Source organism: Microcaecilia unicolor, chromosome 7 (assembly GCF_901765095.1).
Source record: "Microcaecilia unicolor chromosome 7, aMicUni1.1, whole genome shotgun sequence".
In the NCBI taxonomy this organism is placed as follows: domain Eukaryota; kingdom Metazoa; phylum Chordata; class Amphibia; order Gymnophiona; family Siphonopidae; genus Microcaecilia; species Microcaecilia unicolor.
Genome location: NC_044037.1, coordinates 251,277,610 through 251,305,555, shown reverse-complemented (window position 1 = coordinate 251,305,555; position 27,946 = coordinate 251,277,610). Strand labels below are relative to the sequence as shown.

Genomic DNA, 27,946 nt, shown 5'->3' with positions numbered 1-27,946 from the left:
AAACCATGTATAGAAAAAGATAAACATCCAAAGAAACTGTGAATCACATGAGAATAAGAAGATGAAATTAAAGAAACTCTAAAATGGACCATGAAATAAATAACAATATAGAGAAGGGGACATATATTGTGTGTCCATCAGCAGGTTCCATTTTTCATCACAAGTTAGGAATTTTCTGAATCTCAGCTACTAACTTTTTTTTTTTAAGTAAAGAGCAGCGTGTTTTGTTTTGTTTTTTTAAAGAAAAATTAAGCATAAAGAGGAAAAGACTTCAGTGAGAACACACAAGGGTGAGAAAGTTACTTGTATTTCTGGTTACTAGAGCAGAGATAAACACTAAGGACCTTTTACTAAGTTGTTGTAAAAAGTGGCCTTAGTGTGCCCTTATGCGCACTAAAGCTGTTTTTACTGCAGCCATAAAAATGGCTTTTCCCTATTTTTTATATTAATGACCATGTGCTAATGGTGTCACTAGCATGCACCCAATTTTGTCAAATTACAATATGTGCACTGACCACCAACCATTTTGTAGGTGGTAAGGTATCACGCGCTATCCATGTGCTAACCAGTTAGCGTGCATGCAGAGTTGAACCACTTCAAAAGTTCTGTCAGTACTGGAGTAAAGTTCCCATCGACTGATGTCAGTCATGTTGTGAGGATTTCAGTATCAGGATTGTCATCAGAGAAGTAATGATATAGTCCATGTATCAAGTTTTAAATAATAAAATCAATTTTGCAGAAGGACATTGAGAAACCTCATTCTTCTCAACTCCACAGCATTAGCTTGTACAAACTACATTGCAGAGATTCTTTATAAGTCACTCTTCATCACTACATATTGATATTTTTGAAATCAACTGGTTTATGATCAATTGCTAGAAGTTTTGGAAAACAATATGCTAGACCCGCATCTGTTTGGTTTTAGAAGGAATCATGATACAGAGACTCTAATTTCTTTGCTGGATACAGTGAAGACAGGATTTGATAGAAGTAATCAGTATTTGCTGATCATTTTGGACAAATCTGCAGCATTCAACACAGTTAATCATCAGAATTTAACAAACTGAATGAGATCTATTGGACTGAGTGCTCAACTGTTACACTGGTTTCAATCTTTTTAGAAAATAGAAAATTCTCTGTAATGAAGGCTGCAGCTAAATCCACCGAGATACACTGCTCTGTAGGGGTTCCACAAGGAAGTGCTCTATCTGCTGTTTTATTTAATATCTTCTGTTGACTGTTGAATTGCTTAGACTTAAAATACAAATTATATGCTGATGATATTCAGTTTTTGATTTGGACTGAACAAGGAGTAGAAGCAACATTTTATGCTTGAATGCAATTCAGCAGTGAATGAGAGGTAATCGATTGAAGCTGAACATGAACAAAACACAAATTTTTCTGATGACAAACTATCCATCTGAGGATAAAGTGTTTTAAGATGGATGATGTTTCAATTCCTATTGTGAATAAAATTTGAAATCTTGGAACTATATTAGACTCCTCATTTGAGCATTAAGTTTCAGGTTTTGAAAGTCATTCAAGTGTTTTGTAAATTGAGATGAGTTTTTAGACTCAAAGAGCTACTTACTGCTTCCAATTTTCAAACTGTGATTCAAAGTCTGATTGCTCCTCATTTCGATTACTGTAATGTTATTAGCAGGGCTACGAAAGAAATCATTTTAAGGGCCCTACATGTTACACAGAATTCAGTAGCTAGAGTGCTTTCAGGCTGTTCGCATTACAACCGTATTTCATCAATATTGCAACAACTGCACTAGTCACTCGAACAACAGGTTAAGTATAAGGTGTTAATGCTGGTGTTTAAAGCTGTTACTGATTTTGTTTCACCACTCATTGCTACCATGTTAAGAATTTACAAACCATCTAGAACACAGAGATATTCTTCACAAATTTTTGTTAGCCCGCAAGATATTTTACGAGTGGGGCACCCCCTTAATAGATCTTTTTGAGATACGAGATTGGAAGAATATCGCAAAGCAACTTTTAATGTGATTGGTGCATCTTTGTGGAATTGTTTACCTGTGTCTTTAATAGCAACTCACAGTATGTGTACTTTTAAGAATTTAAGACTTTTTTGTTCCAACAAGCATATGGTACAGAACGAAAGAAGCTTGATGGGGAGATTTTGGTTTTAGCTCTGGTTTGTTTTTTCTTTTATATAATTTTTTTTATGTTGAACATGTTGCTTTTGTAGTATGTTTTAATCTTACATATTTTATATATGATTTAATTATGTATGTTATTTTTGTAAGCTACCAAGGATTCTTGAGATTGACCAGGTTAGTAAATACTGTTATTCTTTTATAGGCAGTTTATAAAATAAACAGAACCAGAATCTGAAAACAAGAGGAAGGGAAGAAGTAGCTCTGTTAAGATAGAAAAAGCACTAACATCCATTAACATACCTTCTAAATCCAGAAGATCTGATGCATCAGGCTTCGGATCTGTGGGATCTATACTCTGCAATAAATGCAATGCTCTGTCCATTTTGTCCTGAAAATGAAAACTTTGATATAAAAAAACTCAATTCAAAACAGTAAACCAGAGGATTTGATTTGATTTCCCGATATCATGTCAGTCTCAGGAGCAGAGATAGTAATACATTTTCAGGTATTTGCCAAATAGCAACTGGTATAGGCTACCCACCACTGTGATCCCTCCCCTCTGATGTCACAAAGGATGAGCTGTCCTCGCCGTCAAGGGCTTTTGGAAGCTCACCAGTTAGTTATTCAGTCAGCAAAAGAAGATCTTTCTGATGGCCTTAAAAAGGCTATTCAAAATGTGCAGGTAAAGAAGCCATTGTAGACACTCCATTACCATCCTTGAATCTACTCACTTTCCAGATTGAGAACATTCATTCCTACAAATATATATACACCAGCCCTTTATTTTTGCTACAATGGCTCTCAAAGCTCAATAAAATTTACTCCTGGTCAAATCTTCAATAAGTAAGAGAAAACCCTGTCATCCAGCTCCTATTAATTCCTACTGAAGTGCTGCTTACAGTTTTAAAACCCTTTTTGCATTTGAAAGGGGAAGGACATTTAGCAGAAGTCATATTTTTTGTTTATGATTATCCAAACACCATCCAAAAATTATCACTTCCCTATTTTTCAAAGGGTACCTAAAGTTTTGCATGAAAATTTCTATTTTAAAAGAAAGTGTTGCTTTGTCCACCAATCACAACATTTTCATTTTATTTAAAACTTATCTACCCCAGTGTCTTTGAAAATGATATAACGCAATAAAGAAGTAGCATGGTACAGCTTCCCCAAAATAGGTAATTTACTGAATGAGATGAAAGCCTAAGGGCAGCTATAATGCCCTATCCAGATAGTAACACTTTCTAAAGCCCAGAAAACTAAAACCTCCTTACAAAATTTAGTTTTTTTTAACATGCAATGTATAGATATTAGGATGACTGAAGTGAAGACTGAAGTTCTATGAGTCCTAAAACTCAAAGCTGTGTGGTTTACTAAGGCAATATCCCTAACTAAAGTGCAAGGCTGTTGCTAAGACAATGAAGGTGTAATGTAAATAGAATCCTGTATTACTCTAATATTTCAAACTTCACCAAACATGCATAAACATAACACTTTTGACACATGGAAGCAAAGGTTCAAATCCCACTAACATTCCTTGTGAATCTGGGCAAAAGAAATGTCAGCAAGCTAAATTTACTAAGATGCTTTAATGGAATAGTGCACATTATTTAACACTGACCCCCATTATATTATTGCCAATTGAATCAAGTTAAAAACAATGTGCATTAAAGAGTAAAGATATAGTAATGTATTAACAAGGTTAATAAAGCTAGAATGTAAGCCTCCTGGATGCAAGGAAATGCTTACCATACCTGAACGTGACTGACTGAAGGGCCCTTTTACTAAGCTGTGTTAACGTGCACATAACGTAGTTTAAAATGGCATACTGTGCGACACACTCAGACATCCTACAATAACCACTAAGTATGCGTCTACTAATCACGTTCTAAAAAAAGTGGGAGGGGGGTTGTGGAAAGGGACAGAGCGTGAGCGTTCCTGCGCCAATCAGTCAGTGCAGTTACATTTCTGCACGCTAACTGGTTAGTGCATGGATAGTATATGAGCCCTTATGCCTACAAAATGGGTTGTGGTAAGTGTTCATACAGTAAATTTTTTTTAATGGTCACGCAATAATGGCAACATTAGCACACAGCCATTAATACTAAAAAATACAAAAAGGCCATTCTTACGGCTGCAGTAAGGCCACTTTTTACTACAGCTTAATAAAAGTTCCCTTGAGTTACCAATGCCACAGGGTATGGAGTACAGGCCCAAATATAAGCAGAGATTCAATTTTTGATGCCTTTTTTTCTGGCCAAAAAATCTCGGTTTATATTCAAGTATATATGGTGTAACGTTGTCCACTATGGGGTCCTTTTACAAAGGCACATGAAAAATGGCTTGCGGTAGTGTAGGAGTGGTTTGGGGTGCGCGCCGATCCATTTTTTAGCACACCAGTAAAAAAGGCCTTTTTTTTTTTTGAAAGGTTTCAATGTGAATCAATTTCTGCTTAGCAAATCAGACTATTTTCATTTATAAAATAAATGTAAGTAGAAAATTAAAGAGAAGGCAATATTCAGCAGGCCAAATATTTATTTGGATGCCTTTATGCATATATTCAAAAGAGATACCCATATATCTCCAAGCCACTAAATATTCTGCTATTTCTGCAGTTCTGCAGCCAAGATATCCAAATAATGTTAGCCAGATAATAGCTCAATCCCACTGCTATCCAACTAAACTGAAATCCTGCCCCTGGACTGTCCATGGCCCTCCTTTATACGTAGTGGAGGAGTGGCCTAGTGGTTAGGGTGGTGGACTTTGGTCCTGGGGAACTGAGGAACTGAGTTCGATTCCCACTTCAGGCACAGGCAGCTCCTTGTGACTCTGGGCAAGTCACTTAACCCTCCATTGCCCCATGTAAGCCGCATTGAGCCTGCCATGAGTGGGAAAGCGCGGGGTACAAATGTAACAAAAAATATATATATAACAATAAAGTTTGGTCCAACATCACCATATATATTGGCTGCCAGCAAATTTTTTTAAATGATGGACTTCATCCAAAAACTCCCAAAGTTACCCATATGTCTTTTTGAATACTGGTCTCATAATACACACGATTTGCTCCCCCGGCTGAGTTTTGTCATGACAGTAATAAACATGCCGTTATGCATATTAGCGTGGATTTGTACACCATATATAGAATGTACATAGTGCTTTATAGAGACACAAGACAGTCCCTCCCTCTTGGATCTTACAATCTATTCAAGGGAGGCAGGATACACACACACACACACACACACACACACAAAGAGAATTCTGATCTTTATCAAATGTGATATTGGGGTTTAAGTATGTATTTAAGGAGAATTAAGTACATATCAGACTGATCTTAGAAGTGGTCTATGTGGGAGAAGTACAGGTACATGAGTATTGCATAAATACCTCATCAATGTAAACTGGCTCAGGCTCTGCCTTCCTGGTCTCTTCCTCAGTAATACTGTTTTTCTCGACAGCCGCTGCAGAGGACATTGAAATAAATCAAACCATTTTTGAGACCAAAGACCAAATACTGAATTCTATTCTATAATACTAAAAATAAATTAAAGGGCCCAGCATTCAAAAAAAAAACCAACAACAACCCTGAACTCCTAAATTTGTGCCCTATTTTTAGCCAAATTTAGGAATTAAGCTTTCATCTGATAATACATCTTAATTTAGAAGTTTAAAAGTTATGTTTACCGATTCTTTTGCCTACATTTAAACCCAGTTTATGAGTTTAGTGCTTAGGTCCTGACTTTTTCCATCTGCCCTAAATCTGCTCCTCTTGCTGCCCACTTAGGGATGAATTCTACATATGGCAACAAAAAAAACATGATTCTATAAGCCACGCTTAAAGTCAGGCACAGTTTATAGAACAGCATTTACGCTCGGAAATCGTGCCTAACTTTAGGTGAAGCCATTTGAACCAACTGAAGAGTGGTGCAAATTTTCACACCTAAATCCAAGCAACCTTTAACAGCTGCTTCTACCATTTGCGGCAACTACGCTGCCTCTCTCCTTACATTGAGAAGGCAAATCTTGTGTCAGTTGTGCATGCCATGATAACATCAAGACTGGATTACTGTAATGCACGCTACACTGGTCTGACTACAAAGGGTCTGCACCAGCTTCAACTGATTCAGAATGCTGCAGCAAGACTAATAGAAGGTTGCAAACAACATAATCACATCACACCATTTTTGCAAAATCTTCACTGGCTACCAGTACAATACAGGGTTAAATTTAAATTTCTATGTCTGACTTTCAAGGTCCTTAAGGAAATGTTTTAGTACGTATTGTGTTGACATTGTAAGTATTATACTATGCCATACTTCGTATTGTTATTTGAATATTTTTACTGCTTTAACTGTCTATTACTTATGTTTGACTTATTCTTGCTGTACACCATCTTGAGTGAATTCCTTCAAAAAAGTGGCAAAAAAATCCTAATAAATAAATAAGTTAGGCGCATTTCCCCCTTATTTTATAATATGGAACACACCCATTCTGCCCATAACCCTCCCATTTTCACACCCCCTTTCTGAACTTGTGCCTAAATTTACATACGTATATTCCAAATCTAATTAGTGCCAATAATTGCTTGTTAGGCCAATTATCAGTGCTAAAGAGCTCATTATTCAATTACATTCTATGTGCAAATTGAGTGTGCGTGCAAGCTTTAGTGGCTTTAAAGAATTCAGGGGTTGGGGATTAAGCCAAAATTCTTAAGGATAATTTACAAAATGATTTTTTGTCATAGCTACAAACCTTTAATTTGGATCCCCTTGCATCAAAAAAGCATATTTAAATGTACAGAAGAGAGAACTATGAAGTACAAATTAGCAGCTTGACCCCTCCCCCTTTAAATATTGCATGACATGTTTAAAGCAGTCCTTGAGTGCATACAAATACAAGCTAAAAGGAATATGAGCACATGGAAAATTCCAACAATAAACTGATGCCATTAAATGAACATTACCTGGTACTTCATGACACAACTTTTGTTTCAGAAAAAGTTTGTTGACTACTTGTAAATCACTGGAAAGAAATTGCTCTCTTATAACATATTTATTTCCAAATATGACTTTGCTTAGTTATTGCTGATTGTCAAACTCAGCTTCTGAACAAAAGTGTTGCCATTTTGCATTAAGGGAGCTATAGTTACAGACAGCTTTGAAACTGTAATGACACTATTCAATCTGTGTCACAAAAAAGAAAACTTGATAATGAAGAATTATTTTGTTTTCACCATTTCACATATTTAGCTCCTTCAGGCTAGTTTTTACTAATTACTATTTTGAGAGGAAGCTGAAAATCTTCTGAAATCTCTTCTTCAGAGGGGCAAAATCAAATCAACCCTCTGTTTGGGAAACACTGTAAAAGACAGGAACAGAGCCTATCAACAAATGAAATGCACCAATGGAATGATTTCCATTTCATTTCACCACCATCCCCTCCCCCACCCAAAATGGGCAAAACCTGCTGCAAACAGCAATTAATCTAATGGAAGAGCGTCTCCATTATATTAAGAAATAGACACTGAGAGAGAATTAATCCAGTTCATGTTTGTTCTGGGTTCCAGTGGGGAAAAAGGCATGATGAGAAATCCATGGGTCAAGGGACCTTCATGCTATCTTAAAGAAATGAAGTGAAACTGAATGGAAATAAAACATTACACTTAACAGTCAGTAAAATTTTACATACCTGCTTCAGGTTCTACATTCAAGGTAGATGTCACAAAATTAGATGGGAATAATCCTATTCCTCTATGGTTTTCTCCTTTCCACCAGTTGGTATCACTGGGAAGCAATTACAAAACTGCATCAAAAAAACTTTACATATTTCAATACTAATTACTGTTCACAGCTGATTTAGGGTCCTTAATCACAGCATTCCAAAAGAGACCCTGGCAGGCAGTCTGAGCATTCTATGGGGTGGGGGAGGAAAGGAGTACCCTGTATCTCCCCTTTGATGACCTTGGTGCACGCAGCTGCATAAGAACCCTGTCGCTACCTGTGGCACACTGCACTGGACCCAACTCCAGCGTAATGCATGTTGGCACTCCCTGGGTCTGGCACATGTTCACCTTGCTCTTTCTGTCAGGCCCAGACCCTGATGGGTGGCCCCTGTTGCTGCAATGACTGGGCTGGGTAAGTTAGGCAGGGACATACAAGAAAAATAAAAAAGTAAAAAAGTCACTGGATAGTTGTGAATAAGGGCTTATTAATCTGGATCCCAGCCCGTTTCTGACTGAACTGCAAGCCCAAATGAGTATGCAGAAATTGCTGATCAAATGAGAGAGAGAGTGGCCTAAGCAAGGTTCAAGTGGTAGAGAAGGTTTAAAGACAGGAATATTTCTACATTCTCATGCCAGTAACTACCCTTCATATCCTCTTGGTACTTCAGTAGACAATTTAGAAAGACATCTACTACCATATCATTTGTAAAACAGGTTTCACCAGTTATTAGACTGGTTGGCATAATTCATCTGCTATATTTAGTTATCCCTTTTATAGAAAGTATTCCTCATCTAGAGAACTTACACAGACTAAACACATCAGGTACCCAGTAGGATAAAAACATCAACTAATAGTTCAAGAAACATTATCAGAAAGATTTTTAAAAATGCGAATTCCCTATACACTAGCTTCTACCATATGGAAGATGGGCCAAGATCAGCACTCAAATATATATCAGAGATTTACCTATCATCCAGCACAATAATAATCTCTCCACTTTTAAACGTGAGCTCATTGTCTTCAACCGCTTCAAAATCGTAGAGGGCTCGAACCTTCCTAGGCATCTTCTGACTATCATGTTGCAATTCTATACTTGGATATAAAGATTTCACTTCTGCTGACTGCAGTTTCTGTTCTTGCAAGGACAGTTCAATTGCTATGGGCCAAATAAAGAGAAAAAAGTGAGATAAAACTGAGCAGGTACATTACTAAAAATTAAATGATGATGATCTCTGGTACCCCCCTGGCTTCTGCCGTAAGAAGAAAAATCTTTTAAAAAGATTAAAAAATGAAAGCAGTTATGAAGCTTTAAAAGATATAGACTAGATATATCAGGCTAATTTAATTGTCACTGCCCACCTTCATTAACCTCGTAAAAACAGAAAATAACTCCTGTATCTTGAGGAAAAATTCTCATCAGAAACCTCTGACGTCTGTCCAGGACCACTTGACACCATAACGGAAGTAAAGTTAATTCATGGAAAGTTAAAAATTAAGTAGTAGAGTTTAATTACCCTTTTAGTTTTATATAAACTGTCAAAATCCTACACTTTAACAATAAATGTTTAAAAATTAATTTCAAGTTTCCAAAATTAGATTTGTTACCTTTAGCTATATCTTCATCTTCTTTGTTATTAACAGGTAATGTACCATTCTTGACAGGATTTGAACCACTCTGCAAAATGAAGGGTGAGACAGTTACAACAGAACTATAATTAAGAGAATAAAGAGCTCATTTTCAAAGCACTTAGACTTACAAAGTTCCATAGGTTACTATGAGGGGCATTTTCGAAAGAAACGTCTAAGTCGGAATTTGGACGTTTTACAAAGATGTCCAACTTCGGAGACAGGGAAAAGGTCATTTTCGAAAAAAGATGGACGTCCATCTTTCGTTTCGAAAATACCAAGGACGTCCTGTGATTTGGACGTCCTTGTTCTTGGTCCATTTTCGAACAAAAAACATCCAAATGCAAGACGTCTAAAACAGAGGAGGGGTGGCTTAATGGTTAGTGCAGCGGGCTTTGATCCTGGCAACATAGGTTCAATTCCCACTGCTGCTCCTTGAGACTTTGGTCAAGTCAAATACAGAAAGGGTATTTCTAGATATGACATTTAAGTCTGAATTTGAACATTTTTTGTAAAACATCCAAAATCAGAACAGGAAAGGTCATTTTCCACAAAAAAAGTCTCTCTTTTCCTTTTGAAAGTGCTGTTTGGAAAAATGGTTTGTGATTTGGGAGAGTAAGGGGAGGTGATCCCAGAGACACTCCAGTGGTCATCTGGCCATTTGGGGCACCTCTTGTGTGGAGTAGAGGAGCAGCCTAGTGGTTAGTGCAGCAGACTTTGATCCTGGGAAAGTGGGTTCAATTCCCACTGCAGCTATTCGTTATAAAAACAGGTCTAGCTCAAAATGTAGTCTTGGACATCTTTGTTTTGTTCCATTATAGCTGAAAGACATCCATGTCTTAGGAACGCTCAAGTCCCGCCTTGAACACACACCTGGCACGCCCCCTTGAGATCTGGATGTCCTTCTGACGGACTGCAGTCGGAGACGTCCAAAATCGGGTTTCGATTATACCGATTTGGACGTCCCTGGGAGATGGACGTCCATATTCCGATTTATGTCAAAAGATGGACGTCCATCTCTTTCGAAAACGAGCCTGTATGTAACTTTGTAAGTCTAAGTGCTTTAAAAATATACCTCTAAATACCATGCTTGTTCATTTGTTATTCCTCAAAACAACTTTTAGGGGTTTGTGCACTGAATTTAAAGAGGCACATACAATTAATATTTTAGCCAATAGTGAAAAATGCTTTAAAGGAGAGATTGGCAACCCATTGCAAGCATGCCACAATAAGCCCTCCCTTCTGGCATGCCATTACCCCTCTCCTCTACAGTGTCAGCACGACAATCATAATTTCCAAAATCTGGGGGCTGAATGTGCTAATCTCATTAGAGAAAGAGGTGGCAGGACTTTTCCCTTTCCCTTTATCCCCAGGCAGGAGTTGCCATACAAATATCTACCTAGGAGCTTCTACAGAATTTTTGGCACTTTACCAAAATATACCACCAATCCCTTAACAACTGTTGTTCTTTCTTTACCAGCTTTTCAAAATACTCTCTACCTATTTGTGATATACTGAATAGAAGCTTTCCATTGCAACTATAGCAATGATACATAATCTTTTGTCAATCTTATTCTCACTGATGGTTTTGTAGTTCAGTCACAGTGTTATTGTACAACAGACTTAACTGAGGTCTATTGGATGGGAAGCTCTGATTTATGTTGTGTAATAGCAGCTGCCCGCCTGCTTTCCTTTCTCCCTGGAGCATGAGCACATCTACACACAGTTGCAGTATGTGTAAAGTTAAAATCTGTCCCCTAAAACAGTGGTTTCCAAACCTAATCCTGGAGACACCCCAGCCAGTCAGGTCTTCAGGATATCCACAATGAATATTCATGAGAGAGATTTACATGCACTGCCTCCACTGCATGCAAATTTCTCTCATAAATATTCATTGTGGATATCCTGAACACTTGACTAGCTGTGGTGCCTCCAGGATCTGATTTGGGAACTACTACCCTAAGCAAAAAAGGAGTGGGTCCTGGAAACATACATTACTTCATACATCTTACAGCCATGTGGGGAAGTCCTCAAGTTCCAGGGAAAGGCTTCACTGCTGTATATTCTTTTCAGGGCAATTCATTTACCCTTATGTTAGTTATTTCATAACAATCTATATAATTTCATATATTTCCAGAATATGCATGTGATAGTTCTAGCATAATAAAAGAAACCATTGCAGTAATCCAGTAGTGCTCATACTTTAGGACACTCAATAAATAGCCAGACTGATTGCTAAATCATAATTTGATAATTCACATATTTGACTCTGCTAGAACTGGACATACACATTCTTCCTTGATCCTGTTTCATTGGCACAATAAAAGCATATACTACATAGAAATGAACCAAATGGGTACATATAAAACACACAGAGAAATGAACACAAAATAAACCGTAAATCATACACATCTCTTGCTCAGTGCTACCTGTGTTCCAGTTGTAGGGAAAGTCACTCCTTCTTCTTTCAGGGATTTAATAGTAGCAGATATCAGGCTATACTGGGGGTCCTTCTGAAATTCTTCTGCCCATTCTACCATTAACGATTTCAGCTTCTCAGCTACTTTTGAATGAGCCTACAAAAAAAGTTAGAAGATATGACATCATCATGTCTACAACAAAAGCAATACTTGTGTGTGTCCAATAGAGAACCAAATTCTGCTAGCATTACTATCAAGCTTTCTCCACTTAAATTATAAAAATGGCTGCCCTTCTCCCAATGGTACACGAACATCATTTACAAGGTTTTGCTAACATATTAGAAGGAAACCAGAGAAAAACCCACTAGCTTCAAAGTTAGTGGAGGTGTGGCCTAAAAGGGAAATCAGGGTTCAAATCCCAGTTCTTCTATAGATGCGTCTTATAATCTTGGACAAATTACTTCACTCTCAAATACCACTTTTACATCTTGGATAGTAAGCCCTCTGGGGACAGGGTAATACTTATTATACCTGACTGTAACTTGGGATAACCTAAACTCAAATTAAAGGGTAATACTTACTGCACCTGACTGTAACTTAGGGTAACCTAAACTAAAAAAAAAAAAAAAAAATATATATATATATATATATATATATATATATATACACACACACACACAAATTTCATTTCAGTGCTATAGACTCTCAGACAGCATTTCAACTCAGGTGACGTTTTGGTCAACTGGACCAAAATGCTTTAGTGAAGTAGCCACCCAAGCAATAACTACACCATACATGTCAATCCCCATTTTCATGCAAATTTTAATTTTTTCCTAAGGAGATATTAGTGCAAAATGTTGCTTGTAAGCTCCTCCCCTTTCTAAACTACTTCCACATTCTAAATGCAATGAAATTAGGGTGCTGTTGTAAATATTCCTATATTTTTCTGCTATGCTGTAGAAAGGAACTTCAGCATTTGGGAAAGAAGCTCTTGCCACAAAAATACCTATAATTCATGTAAAGGCATTCCAAACTGACATACAGGGCATCTAGTTTAGTCAAAGACAATCACCATAATAGCATAACATGTTGGCCAAGTGACTAATTCAGTTTTCTGAAAGTGATAAAGATTAGTTGTTGGCGTTTCTCAAACCACTGATTCAGCACTCTCCTTTTGTCAGATAAAGCGTGTGGCTGCCCAATGTTTACACCAATTGAAAGTGCACAGGGGGTTGGGGGGATGAACTAAACTGACACAAACAAATGTAGCAGGACCCCAAGAATTCTCTGTCGATACTTAAAATGATGAACATTGAGGGGAAGATTGCACCATGAACCTGAAAATCTTGTTTTAATGTATATAATCTGAATGTACTGCGATGGTGGGGTTCTTTTTCTGTTTTTTTTCTGAATGGGAACCTAGATAAGGGGAGGAGGATGGGTGACCAGAGAGTTCGATCAAGGAGGAGCTCTGGATGTGGTGTATTTAGATTTTAGCAAAGCCTTTGACATAGTTCTGCATAAATGACTAATAAATAAACTGAATGCCCTCAGTATGGGCCTTAAAATGATTGACTCGGTTAGGAACTGGTTGAGTGGAAGACAACAGAGGGTAGTAGAAAATGGAGCTGATCCTGAGAAAAAGGATGCTACCAGTGGTGTGCCGCAAGGATCGGTTCTTGGGTTGGTTCTTCTAAATATTTTGTAAGTGTCATGGAACACCTAGTACCTGCCTGGGACTAACCCTGCGGCCACCTGGAGGGTCTGTCCCCAGCACTGCTCAGGTCCGCCTGCACCTGCCACTTGTGCTATACTAGCACCCTCCTCCCCACCAACTGGGTCTCACTTGCCTCTGGGTGAGTTTCCCACTCTCAAGTTATTCCCCAGTGATTTCTAAGTTACTGAGCCACACTCTCAGGGGTCCCACAGTTCCTAGAAAGCACCCACAGATCTAAACCACAAACCACCAGGATTCTTAGTCAGTCCAAGACAACAGAGCCAATAAGCTAATAGGGTTTATTGTCACAAAATTAGAACCATATAAAGCAGATGAAAAAGTAACAGGCAAAAACAGGTAACTGAATAAGGATCAATATTAAAACTATCTAAACACTTTGTCTCTACCTGGGTAGCAACTAGGAAGCTTCAGGAAATTAACTGCTCACAAGCTTCTCCAAGAATCTCAGGACAGAGATGTTTACATCTGTGCTTCCTTACTGAAACTAAAGATTACCTCACAGCTTAGGTGGGAAAAAACTGTCACTTCTGTAACAGCTTTACAAAAAAAAAAATAAAAAAAAAGACAGTCACCATCTGCTGGCCAAACAAGGAAAATGCACTAGGGAACAAATGTGTCATACATTCACTTAAGAAGTCACAGACATAAATACCCTGTTTTGTCACAGTAAGGGCTATGTGGTAAGGTTTGTCTCTTTATGGACGATACCAAAACCCGCAGTAGGGTAGACAACCCTGATGGTGTGAATAACATGAGGAAGGACTTAGTGAAGCAAGAGGAATGGTCTGGAATTTGGCAACTTAGATTTAATACTAAAAAAATGCAAGGTCATGCATTTGGGCTGTAAAAACCAGAGGGAACGGTACAGTTTAGGGAGTGAAGAACTTCTGTGCACAAAAGAGAAGGACTTGGGCGTGATTGTATGTGATAATCTTAAGGTAGCAAAATAGGTAAAAAAGGTGATGGCGAAAGCTAGAAGGATGTTTGGGTGCATAGGGAGAGGAATAGGTGATGATGAAGACTCTGGTGAAACCTCATTTATAATATTGTGTACAATTCTGGAAACCACACCTTCAAAAAGATATAAACAGGATGGAGATGGTCCAGAGGGCAGCTACTAAAATAGTCACTGGTCTTCATCATAAAGCATATGGGGACAGATCTAAAGATCTCAATATGTATACTTTTGAAGAAAGGCGGGAAAGGGGACATATGATAGAGATATCAAATACTTATACGGCATAAACGTGGTGAATTTGTGGAACGGTCTCCTAGTGGAGGTGAAAACAGTATCTGAATTCAAGAGAGCTTGAGATAAGTACATAGGATTTCTAAGGGAATGATAGAGAGAATAGATGGCATGGATGGGCAGACTAGATAGGCCATATGGTCTTTATCTGCCTACATTCTTCTATAGATCTTTAGGTCTTTATCTGCCTACATGTTTCTATAGATCTGGAGGGTACTTATATAAAGCTCTGTATCTTGGGACTGGTAGGGAGTTTTTGAGTAGTGAAAGGGAATCAAGCTAGGCCTTGGGCAGGGAGAGGAGCTGCCACAGGCCTTATTGGCTAAACTAGAGAAAATCAGGAGAGACACAGTTTTAAGGGAGTCTGGAGAAAAGAACCAATACAACTTTTGACTATACCCTAGGAAGTGAGCAGGATCAAAGTAGTGCAATGTCATCTTAGCCTCTGAGATGTCCCATCAGATTTTATTTTTGGAGGGGGGTCTTGGGGCATCTGCCTCTCCTCATCCACCTTTATTTTGTGGGCTTTTCCCCCCATCTTTCTGTGTACTCTCTGGGGAAAACCCCAACTCCAGAGAGACAGGCTACACACACACACAAAAAAAAGATGACCTTCCTAGTTTCCCCATCTCTTCTTTCATTCTTGAGGTGGATTTTCATATGTAAAGTTACTAAAAACTGCTCACAGTTAACATTTACACTAGTTATTTATTTATTTACTCACTCACTCAATTTTTTAGCCCATCCTCCCAACTATGCCCAGAACAGGTAAGAAAAGTATATTCATAATAATAAAACATAATACAACACTTGACATAATAAAAACATTCAAATATTAATTTCAACTAAAAGAGAGAATTCAATACAGCAATTACTCAACATAAGTTCTAACAATCTTCCAAAAACAAATGAATCTACTACTACTACTAGTACTATGAATCTCAGCAAACTGTGTGGCCTGCTTTGCAGACCCCCATCCAATCCCCAATAATTTACCTTGTTTATTATTCCACATGCTTCAGTTGAAAAATCTCGTGAACATATTTCTAAGTGAAATGGTTTCCCACAATTTGACACACAGGCACCTAAAAGCTAAAAATCATTGAAAAAAAAAAAACAGCAAATAAGTTATCATATATAAAAAAGCATAAAAATAGGCTTACAAACATATCTGTCATTCTCAGAAGGTGAACAATTAATAACCTTGTGTGATTCTAGTGCAGGGTTATCCAACCTCGGTCCTCAAGGGCCATAACCCAGTTGGGTTTTCAGGATTTCCCCAATGAATATGCAAGAGATCTATGTGCATTCACTGCCTCCATTGTATACAAATAGATCTCATGCATTTTCAGAGGAAATCCTGAAAACCCGACCTGGCAAGAGCCTGTTCTAGTGTAATGTATTCCAAGAATATTTCAAAGAAATCTACTTACAGTTAGTGCTTGCAAGGCAACATGAGGGACTTTGTGATTTATTCTTTTCAGGATGGCTTTTAAGCAGTCTTTTGGCCTAGAAAACAATTTTTCCAAAGAAATAAATTTTTGAAAGCTACATTTTTCAGTCATTCTAAAATAACTGAATACATTCATTACACAGATAGCACAGTAATCTTGTTTACATAAATCAAAGCAATCACCAAATCAAACAAAAGTAGCAGGGATTAATAAGTGCCCTACCAGCTAATGTAGATGGGCCTTGTATCAGGGTCGTCATCTTTTTTTTTTTTATTAAAAAAAGAAAGCAGCTAGTGAACAGAAGTATGCATGCTCCTCCAGGAAAAAATACACAGCTGCTTTTATTTACTTACAGCCCCCTGCCAATTTTTAAGTCCTGCACATTCTATTGTGTGAAAGTTGGTAGCCTGCCAAAATTACCCCACTACTCTTCCTCCTGTTCAGAAAGTTTTCAGTCCAGGACAAGAGACATTTGCCAACTAAAGCTTGAAAGGTCTAGAACATAGAGTCAGATGTTTGTCTTGTTTTCCAAAAAGCATACTGCCTTGACAAAAAAGAGGAAAAACATAAGACAGAATGTTTTAAAAAGATAAGAAAATACACTTTCAAATAGGAGTCTTACCCATTGGGAGTATTTCCAACTTTATCACATATGTCCATAATGAGGCCCCAGTCATCACTGGTGTTAGTTTCATTTGTAGCTTTTTCTAGAATTAAAAAAAAATAGATATAAGTATAATAAGCAGACAACTCAAAAACGTATCAAAAGCAAAAGAAGCAAGTGTGTTAGAATAACTGAAACTAATCCAACACATCTGAAGACAAGAAATAAAAGTTATGAAAACTACGAGGGGCATTTTCAATATGATGTCCAAATCCAATTTTGGGCATTTAAAAAAAAATAATCCAGTGCCAAACATAGTCATTTTTGAACCAGAAAAACATCTATATTTTTGGTTCAAAAAAATCGTCCTTTTTTTTTAAGTTTATTTCAAGTTTTACACAAAATACAAACATCACTGGAGCAGTAACAAATACAGCAAACAGAATCACGATCACCAAATGAGTCATTAAGCAAAGGACATACTATACATCTTTGTTGTGCAGCCATAGAAAAGCTGTAGTATGCTCCTCCCATCCCACCCAAAAACACCATCACCCCACCCCTACCTTTGAGAGGGCAACATTGGGATGACAAAGCTTCCTATCTCAGGAACAAACCAGCAGAAGTAGCTGTAGAAGAAGATGGTAGAATCGAGTCTAACCATGTGTCATAACTGTCCCAGATACGGTAGCAAGATAGCAGCATATTCCTTTTAAGTGCCGTCAGTTTAGACATCAAGTGTGTATGGTTCAACTTGGTTATCAAAACCGAACAGGTACGGTGAGCATTTTCCAAGCAAATGCCAAGACCAGGCAACCAGTGATGACAATCGTATGAACTCATTTTCTCTTATCACGAGGCAGGGCCAATATTCAGCAAACATCCAGCAGCTGTTTTGGAAAGAGGCATGCCCAGAACTTCCAATGTAGCTGCATGACCTGATCCCAAAAGGACTATGAAAGAGAACACGTCCAGCAGATATGTAAGAAGGTCCCCTGTGCCCCACAGTCTCGACAGCAACTATCGCTGCCTTGCCCATACATAGATTTAAGTTGTGCAGGTGTATAATACCATTGGTACAACACTTTGTAACCATTCTCCCCCATATTAGATGCTATGAAAACTCATACCTCCATCTCAAATTGGCTTCCCAGTGTAACTTCCCAAGCCGTTTTGTATTGAATTGGTACAGGGATTTGTAGCATTAGAGCTTGATAGAATCTAGTAATACACCCTCTACCACTGCCCCCCTAAACAGTCTGTTCTAAGGGAGACATAAGAACATAAGAGTAGCCATACTGGGTCAGACCAATGGTCCATCTAGCCCAGTATTCTCTTTTTCAAACAGTGGCCAACACAGGTCACAAGTACATGGCAGAAACCCAAATCGTGGCAGCATTCCATACTACAAAACCCAGGGCAATCAGTTGCTTCCCCATGGCTGTCTCAGTAGCAGACTATGGACTTTTCCTGCAGGAATTTGTCCAAACCTTTTTTAAACCCAGATACACTAACTGTTGTTACCACATCCTCCAGCAAAGAGTGCCAGAGCTTAAAAATAAATAAGAAGAGAGAGAATACCTATCTCCTGCAAACTTTAGCCTTGCTGTTCAAAATACCATGATACACATTTTTATTATTGCAATGCATTACTCCTTGGTCTTCCCAAGTGAGTACTGAAATCTTACAGGCCACACAGAATACTTCTGCCACATTAATTATGGGTTATAGCAAATTTGAACACCCATTTTATTTTAGGTACATAGGTTGCCTATTGAATTGAGGATCTAGTATGAGACCCTTCTGGTTATTTTTCAAATTCTAAATAAAGTCCAGTTATTTTAGCATCTAGTTTACATCTTTTTTTTTTTACTTTATTTATTGATTTTAAAGCAACATAATATTTATAAAAACATAACAGCATATAATATGGAACAATGAAGAAAAAAAACCCATACAGTTCAGTGAGCTGATAAAAATAAAACAGGACAGTATGCGCAACATACTTTAGAGAGCTAATTCCCTTCACAAGTCACATAGTTGTCTAGCAGCGACCATGCTCTATGGAAAGAGGAGATGCAACCAAATCTTATGGCAGCCAGTTCCTCATATCGCCTATAAGAACACAGCAGATTCCACCATTCGTGATATGAAACAAGCTGATTATTCTTCCAATGCAATGCAATCAGATGAAGAGCAAGATAAATCATTAAGTTAAACAGTTTGGCATATTTAGGAGGAAGTAACAAGTCAGGAGTCGAAGCCTTGAGGATTAGTATTTTAAAAGATAGAGCATCTTGGATTGTAAATATTTTCTGGGTGGTGCCCCAAACCGACCTCCAGTACGACTGAAGATTACAACAAGAGAAAAGCAAAAGTTCTAGGGAAATCTAGTTTACATCTTTAAACAACCACCAAGGTGCCTCAGATCAGCCAATAAACATCTCTTAGAAGTGCCACCTTCTATGCTAAACATTTGGAAGGATAATGACCCTCTATTTCTATGCCCTTGGCCACAAAGGTGGAATTCCTTGCCTCTGAATGTCAGAAAAGTAAGTTCAGTACAGTCATTTAAGAAACACCTTAAAATATTTTTGTTTAAAACAAGCCTTTAGAATTGGTTAATGCATTATTGTTGTTTTAAATTGTTTTATTTTGTTAGGGCCCAGTTTACTAAGGCGCACTAGCGGTTTTAAGCTTAGTAAACAGGGCAATTTGTTTTTATTGAGGATCATGCTGTACACTGCCTAGGATTACAGATAGTGTGGTTTATACATTTTACTAGCCGTTAAGCCTGTTAAAACAGGCGAGTTTTTTTTTCTATGGGCTCCCCCCCATCCATCAACCGTGTTCTCTCCCCTGCCCTCCCCCCATGTCCTGCAGCCCTCTCTCCCCTGGCCTCCCCCCATGTCCAGCAACCCTGTTCTCTCCCCTGCCCTCCCCCCATGTCCAGCAGCCCTCTCTCCCCAGGCCTCCCCCCGTCCCCCAACCCTCCTCTCTCCCCTGCCCTCCACCCATGTCTAGCAACCCTCCTCTTTCCCTTGGCCTCCCCCCCTACCCCCACGCGAAACCACAGCACTCGATGTCCGCGTCCGGGGCCACGCCTCTCGGGGTGAAACGTCATCACCGCCGCCATGGCTCCTCCCCCCGAAACCGCAGCACTCGATGTCTGCGTCCGGGGCCACGCCTCTTGGGGTGAAACGTCACCGCCGCCATGGCTCCTCCCCTCGGGGCTCCGCCAATCAGAGGAGAGGAAGGCAGGGCGCTGGCCGGCTGTGGAAGTATGAATGGAAGAGTCGCGTGGGTTGGCGAACCTCTCGCATTTGTGTCGCGCGCAGCGTAATTGTTATCCCGTTGCACTTGACTTGATTGTGGTCTCGGCCGTGTTGTATAGGTGTTACTGTGACAGGGAGGCAGGAGCAGCGGCATCGGCAACGTCGGGGAGGGGGGCCTTCATTCGTTCCTCCTTCCCCCTCTGATTTCCACGCCCCCTCCGATTCCCACACCCCGTCCTCTCCACGTACCTTTGGGGCTGTTTAGTGTACTCTCCGCCCCTCGCCCCGCCTCTGACTCCTCCTCCTTTCTGGTTCTGGAGCTGTTGGAGGCGGGGCTTGGACTTTTGACGTCTCAACGTTCGGGCTGTACTGCGCATTTGCAGGTGAGTCGGTCACTTGCCATTTATAAATTTTATATTAAAATTAAATATTCATACTTACAATCAGGTTTTGCAACAAACCCTAAGGAGCCTATTTACTAAGGTACATTTGGCTTTTAACATGGCTCTTAACGAATACTAACAATGCAGCACTGTTAACTAACATGGCAATTAGCACACACTAATAAACACTTGGGACTAAATGCTATAAACAGCACCTAAAAAACAAAAACAGTGCTTAGTGCTATTCTATAAACAGCGCTTAGCGTTAGGTGCTATTTATAGAATAGCGCTTAGCCCCAGGAATCACAACTACATAGAGGGGTATGTTTACTAAGGCACATTAGCATTTTTAACACACACATAAAGTTAAGGCACATTAAACGCTAACGCGCCAATACATTCCTATAGGCGCATTAGCATTTAACGTGCGTTAAAAATGCTAACATTCCTATAGCTTGCTTTTGTAAACACAGGCATTCGGCACAACCATTTACACCAACAAAACCTAGGTGTAAATACCTGTGACTAAATTAGGTGTGAACTTCCATTATTCTATAACATAAATTGTGGGGCTGTGGACCCTAAAGATCTTGCCAGGAAGGCAAAGCAAAGCCAGAAGTCCCGACCGTGAAAAAGCAGTGCGAAACTCTGGCCGTCGGTCTGGGGACTACTTTATTCTGCTGGAGGAAGCTAGATAAGTGCATTTCACTTTGTTAAAAATTATTATAAGAAATGAAAGGGGGTACTTTCACACTTATGTAAATTGTGGTACAGTTTTTTTTTTGTCAACGATGACAGTTATTAGCTCCTACCTGGAGATCTTTGAGGTTTTTTCCACCAAATTTTCACTTTGTTTAAATCTACAGATTTATTTCACAAACTTACATATTTATTGAGGGTTGTACTGAATATTTGTTGGTGCTTATATTTTAAATGAATCGGGTTTTTGACAAGATTTACGGCTGGATGGTAAACTGAAAATAAACCCAGATAAGACTAATATTTTTGAATGTAGGGAAGAATATAAAAACCATGTGTTGACCCACAATTGGCAGGGGTAATATCCCTATTAATTATTAGAAATTCTTTTATTGAATTATAGAAAAATAAAGCCATAAGTATCAAAATTACACATAAGTTAATGGAAGCAAGCACATCCTTTCCTCTCCCCTTGAACAATACCTCCGTAATGTATTATAAAGTTAGACTGTTAATCTGTAGTCTTTGCTCTTATGACCCCCAACCATTAGTGTCATTAAATCAGAACAATTCACCCCCCTCTCCCCCCCCCCCCCCGGCAGCTCAATAAGTATCAACAGCGACCTTATTTACCTCCTGTAAACTGATTCAATACTTGACTGCGGGCCTTGAAGGTTATCTTTTGTAAATATGGATCCATTACAGATTTAAAAAAAAAATTTGTTGCTTTTTTGGAGAAAGAATCTGGCCCCATAATCCTCCCACAACATTAGAACATAAAGTTTGTTCCTCCAATACCAAAGGCTGGAGGGGACAGTTGTAAACAAAGATTCAGTATGCATTTTTCCCCATTATATATGATTTGCCAAAGAGCTGCTCACTTACCCCTTGGGAGTCCAGTAAAGCCGGTTTATTAAAAATGATCCCCTTAAGGGAAAAAAAAGTGAGTGCCCGAATACTAATTGCAGATAACTACACAATGCTATTTAAAACGCCTTTATCCTTCTACACTGCCAGAGACCATGAGAAATGGAATTCTACCCGGCTTGACACTTGAGACACTAAGGGTTGTTAGCACAGCCAGCAAGAAAAGCCTGCTTTTGAGAAAATCAGGCCCTATGACATTCCTGCAGTTCTGCACTGTGTACCATCCCTGGTAGTGCTTTAAGAATATCTTGAAAAGTTGCGAGACGTATACAGCTACCCAGATCTCTATTCCAGGCCTCTAAAACTGGTAGATACACCTTAGTTGGTTGACGCCTATTTATTTATTTCTTTATGAAAAAGACTGAAACCTGCCCCAAAACATCTCCTTCTAAAACTCCCTCAATTGACCTCCAAATCCCAAAGAAGAGTAATGTGGAAACAGAAAGGTCAGATAATGTGACAATTGTATATAGGCATATTGACCAGCTGGGCCAAAGGACCATCTTTATTGTAATTCATGAAAAGTAAAAAAGGAACCATCCTCCCGTATCAGATGTTCAACCAAAAGAATACTCTGAGCTTCCCACCCACTAAACACCATTTTTCCATTCCTGGCATAAACTTTGCATTTCCCACCAATGGAAGGAAAACACTACTATGAGGATATTGGTCCCAGAAACGGAGTAACTCCCTCCACAGAAAGACTGATACAAAATGACTTGGGCAGCTTAGGTAGGTGGGCATGTATAAGATAATTAAGGTACTAGGTACGAAAATATCCCCATTCAAATGGTACATCTGTAAACAGGCTTGTGTTCATAATCCAGTCTCTTAGGTGATGTAAAAGACATGCCTGGTTATACAACTTCATATCTAGCACTCCCAACCCACCCCAATTCCAATTACCCATTAGAAAGCGCCACCTCATTTTAGGTTTAGGCTCTAACATCTCGTCTAAGAAGGCAGATGGGGAGTGACTGAAGGACCTACAACCACTGTGGTAAAACTATCCTATGATACAAATTTATTCTACCCATCAAAAATAGAAGGGTAGGAAAGGGAGACCAATGGTCAAACTGACATTTCGTGTCATGAAGCAGTTTATCAACATTTAGTGAATAAATTGAAGGACTGTCCATGGATACCTGTACCTCCAAATAACAGAATGAGTTATTTGCCCATTGTACAGGAAGTGATGTCCCCTCTCCGTAAAGAGTCAGAACCTGTTTCTGACGTTGTGAGATTTAGTTGGAATCCTAAGAAATCTCCGTATACACAAAGATTTTCCAGTAGTACAGGGAAGGACAAATGCAGTTATATAGATCAATTTATCATCTGCAAAGGCAGATATTTTAAATATACTTTTACCAACTTTTAATCCCTATATCTCCAGGTTACTCTGGATTTCCCTAAACAAGCTGTCTAAAGTCAAAACAAAAAGTATGGGAGACAAAAGACAACCCCAATGGGTTCCCCTCTTAATTGGAAATATATCTGATAACATAGCATTAGCCCATACCTTCATCTTTGGGTCAGAATATAAAGCTTCTATTGCTCTAATAAAGAAGCATCCCACCCCATAGGCCCTCAAAACGCCATAGGAACCCCCACACCATCCTGTCAAAACCCTTTTCAGAATCAAAGCTGGTGAGAAGTGAAGGGGTCCCTCCAAAGTGTGCCATTTCCAAAGCAGCCAGAATCCATCTTATATTTTTTGGGATGGCATGGCCACAAACAAAGCCCACTTGTGGTTCCACTATTAAGGAAGGCAATACCCTAGACAGCCTATTGGCAAAAATATTGCCAGCAATTTAGCCTCATAATGATGGCACGGTAAGACTCTGGGAATTCTGGATCCTTCCCTGGCTTCAAGAGAACTATAACCTGTGTGGTATTAAGTGGGTAATGTACCCCGGTCTATAACTGCATTAAATACTAAAGTTAACATGGGAACTGGAGGGAGAGGCATGAGAGAGAATGACTGGGTGAAGGCTGGAAGGGGGTATGAGAAAGCCTGACCAGGAAAAGGCTAGAGAGGGGCATGTGAGAGTGACTGGATTAAGGCTGGAGGAGGTGCATAAGACAGACTGAGTGAAGGCTAGAAGAGGGGTTTAAGACTGATTGGGTAAAGGCTGGAGGAGGGGTATAAGACTGATTGGGTGAAGGCTGGAAGAGGTGCATAAGAGAGACTGGGTGAAGGCTGGAGAGGGGCGTGAGAGAGATAGAGAGATTGATGGGAACACAGGCCCACCTGATACACTTCATCTATCAAGGCAGTGCTGTCACACAGCTAACAGCATGCTTTGGAAAGGAAGACTGCTGGCTCTACCGGTGACTTGCAAAGGCACTTTGAGGTACTGATTTACTAAAGTTTCTTTGCAGAAGAACATAGAATAGGAAAAGAGCTTTAGTAAATCAGTTTCTGAAAGAGCTACTGCTGATCTGCCAGGGGATTGCCATCTCTCTTCTTTCCCCCCGCCCCCCAAGAAAAAATAAAATTCACTAAGGACAATGTTGGAGGGGTGGGGAAGAAGAAGCGAGAGAGTCTCAGCTGCTGGCTCCTAAGTTTTTGGACTGGCTCCTAGATTTAATAAAAATTTGTCGAGGCCTGCTGTAAGTCCTAGGTGGCCTCAGTTCACTCTAAGCATAAGGACCACATCTTCAAAATGCCCCAGACTGATGTCTGCAGACTTGAAAAAAAATCGCCTGTACCACAGATACTAAAGTGGCAATGCTTTCTAGAAGAAAAAAAAGCTTTTGCCTGAATCATGTCTATCAAAGCTCCTGCAAACTCCGAGTAGACAGGCTCAAATGGGACTTCAGGCGATTTATGACAAACCCTAGTGATTCTGTCACCCAGATAGTTGTCATTGATCTCTGAGCTCCTTCCTTAGATGGGCTCTTGATTAACCAAATATCCAGACAGGGAAACATGCGCAGTCCTAGCATGAGCAGTATAAAGTCACCACAGCTAGACATGTGTGAACACATGTGACAAGTTTACTAAGTCAAAAGTCAATCTGAGATATCTACAGAGAAATACATCCCAGTAACTGGAAGTAATATGCATCCTTCAAGTCCAGAGAACATAACCGGCCTCTTTTCTGAAGAAAAAGAACCACAATGTCCAGGGAAACCATCTTTTACTTTCCTCAAATAAAAAAAATTTGCTCAAGGCCTAGATTTGGAATGTTTCCCGTTTTATCTGTGACCAGGAAATAAGAGTAAAATTATCAACTTCTTTCCCTTTTTGGAAAGGATTCAACACATTGGCCTTTGAAAAAGGAATAAAGAACCATGGTAGGAATTTCCAGATGCAGAAAGTTTAACAAAGTTAGTCTCACAAGGCAATTTGGTGGCATGTTAAATATGCTGATTCTTTATCTGTGACAGATTATCTTTAGAACCCAAAATGTGGAGGTCATAAAGAACATAAAATCTTAATCCCCCTCCCCCCCATCACTGAAAGCCTGTCTGACATGAACTCTGGTTTTGTTCTGGTGAAGACAATCTGAAGCCCACCCCAAGGTCTAGTCAAGCAGCATGCTGGGGCTTCTAGGTCCTCTGTTGTCTTCAACATATTGTTTACCCTTATTTCCAAGTTTCCAAAATACACTCCGAGCTCTGTGCAGCATTAATACATATCTCCACCGGGTTATCAAAAACAAACTACAGTGACTTATTTTTCACATGCACAACCAAGAATAGCCGTGATTGTTTTGAACATGCAGCTTTTAAGAAGAGGACGTAAGAGTCATCTTAATAAATTCTAAGCTCATATAGGGAAAGTTAATTGGAAACATCATTTGCTAACACGTGAAATACTTAACGATACCTCACAAACAAGGTAAGATGTACATACTCTAGGTTCATTTATGTTTAAAACACTTTATTGAACAAAGGAATATATTGTTCACTATTTAGTCTGAACTACAGACAGTCTTATTACACACATTTTAAAACTTTTTCTTACCCTTCTAAGCCCACCCTTCCTCCTCTCTTGTCCCCTTCCAACTTCCAGCCTACATAAGCCTGTGATGAGTGTGTTCTTTATCCATCAGGCCCAGATACCTCCTTCTTAGAACACATCCAACCAGTGAGGTTTTCAGGATATCCTCAATGAATTTGCCTCTGCCTTCGATTCCCTCTCACTTATCTCATTCCCAGCCAGGCCTTTCCCCTACCCTCTACCTTATCAATAGACCCTGTCGCTAAAAGATATTCTTTGAGTTCATTTAAAGAAGCAAATCAATGTAAACAATATAACTGAAACCATGCACTCAAAATGCAGGCATTAGGCATGTCCTTTCTCGCTACTCTGGAAAGATTAAACAGGTTCTTAACTGGTTGCATCAGTCTGCATTTCTCTGCACAAGATTGCACTCTTTCAGGGGTACAGGAGTGGAGGAGTAGCCTAATGGTTAGTGCAGCAGGCTTTGATCCTGGCAACCTGGGTTCAATTTCCACTGCAGCTCCTTGTGACCTTGGGCAAGTCACTTAACCCTCCATTGCCCCAGGTATAAAAAAAACTGAGCCCCCTAGGGAGAGAGAAAGTACCTGTATATAATGTGTACAGCACTGCGTACATCTAGTAGCACTATAGAAATGATTAGTAGTAGTAAATATACTTTAGTAATGTTATTAGCTTTCAAATTTACTTAATAGTGAAATTACTTCTGTAAACAATTCTTCACATAGGGGCCACTTTAGCAAAAACAAAAATATTCAGTGTGAAAACCATGACCATCACCGAACAAGGAAGCCAAGTGCTCTAAGCCTTCAGACAAGAAGGGGCCCTCCAATGCAATTACCTATCTGGGAGGCTTCCCCTCCAATGTTACTGTAAGTCTGGCTACTCAGGTGCACTCTTTTTTTTTTCTTTTGTTAAAATTGTTTTCCCTTACTCACTCCTTACTTTTACTTTTTCCCTCTCAGCCCATCTCATCTTCCCCAACAAGTTCCCTCAATTTCTCCTCCCCTCTTCTACATATTCTTCCCCCACCCCACCCCATGCACTCTCCCCAACTCCATTTCAGTCAGTCAGTCTCAACTCCTCTGACCCCTACCATCCTGTCCCCACCCCAAGTCAGCTTGCTCCCCAGTTTGTTAATCCTCTCTCACTTTCTCAGGACGCTTGTTGTCAGTAGTACCTCCACAACAGCTGCTCTGTTCTCGTTCATGTGGCAAATCCACACGCCAACAACACTGCAGGGCCTCTTTTACCGTAGCTTAGTGTCGTATCTAAAAGGACCTTCACTTACAACATGATGTGAAAAAGTTTTGTCCTTCTCCTGTTTCCCCCTGTTATTGCATATGTCATTGAATGGTTTCTGATCTTTAAACAAAAATTAATATTAGACAAAGAGAACCTGACTAAACACATAACAGTGTTTAAATTATTACATCATTTATTTAAAGAATGAAGTTATCCAACACCTTTATCACCCCTGTGAAAAAGTGACTGCACGAAGCCCTAAACTTAATGACTGCTGCTAACGCTGGTGCAACCAATAACTGCAAAATACTTTCTATCAGTCTTTCACATCGATGAAGATTCTTAGCCTACTCTTCTTTATAGAGCTGCTTTAATTAGACACATTCATTGGTTTTCTGGCCTGAACTTCTTGTTTCAGCTCCTACCACAACATCTCTATAGGGTTCAAATCGGGACTTTGACTTAAATTTTGTTTCTCCTCAGCCATTCAAACGTAGTTTTGCTTTG

General features: G+C 39.3%; 1 protein-coding gene across 1 annotated transcript in view; it reads right to left on the bottom strand.

The window, feature by feature from the left end:
• Positions 1 to 27,946, bottom strand: part of STAM2 (signal transducing adaptor molecule 2) — a 102,333-nt gene that overhangs the window by 49,157 nt on the left and 25,230 nt on the right. Inside the window, exons 2-10 of the mRNA XM_030209276.1 lie at positions 16,959 to 17,043; positions 16,316 to 16,391; positions 15,879 to 15,974; positions 11,905 to 12,051; positions 9,455 to 9,524; positions 8,816 to 9,005; positions 7,815 to 7,909; positions 5,514 to 5,587; positions 2,430 to 2,517 (exon numbers count right to left, since the gene is read on the bottom strand). Coding sequence (XP_030065136.1) covers positions 2,430 to 2,517; positions 5,514 to 5,587; positions 7,815 to 7,909; positions 8,816 to 9,005; positions 9,455 to 9,524; positions 11,905 to 12,051; positions 15,879 to 15,974; positions 16,316 to 16,391; positions 16,959 to 17,043 — 921 coding nt within the window. The remainder of the gene's footprint in view (positions 1 to 2,429; positions 2,518 to 5,513; positions 5,588 to 7,814; positions 7,910 to 8,815; positions 9,006 to 9,454; positions 9,525 to 11,904; positions 12,052 to 15,878; positions 15,975 to 16,315; positions 16,392 to 16,958; positions 17,044 to 27,946) is intronic.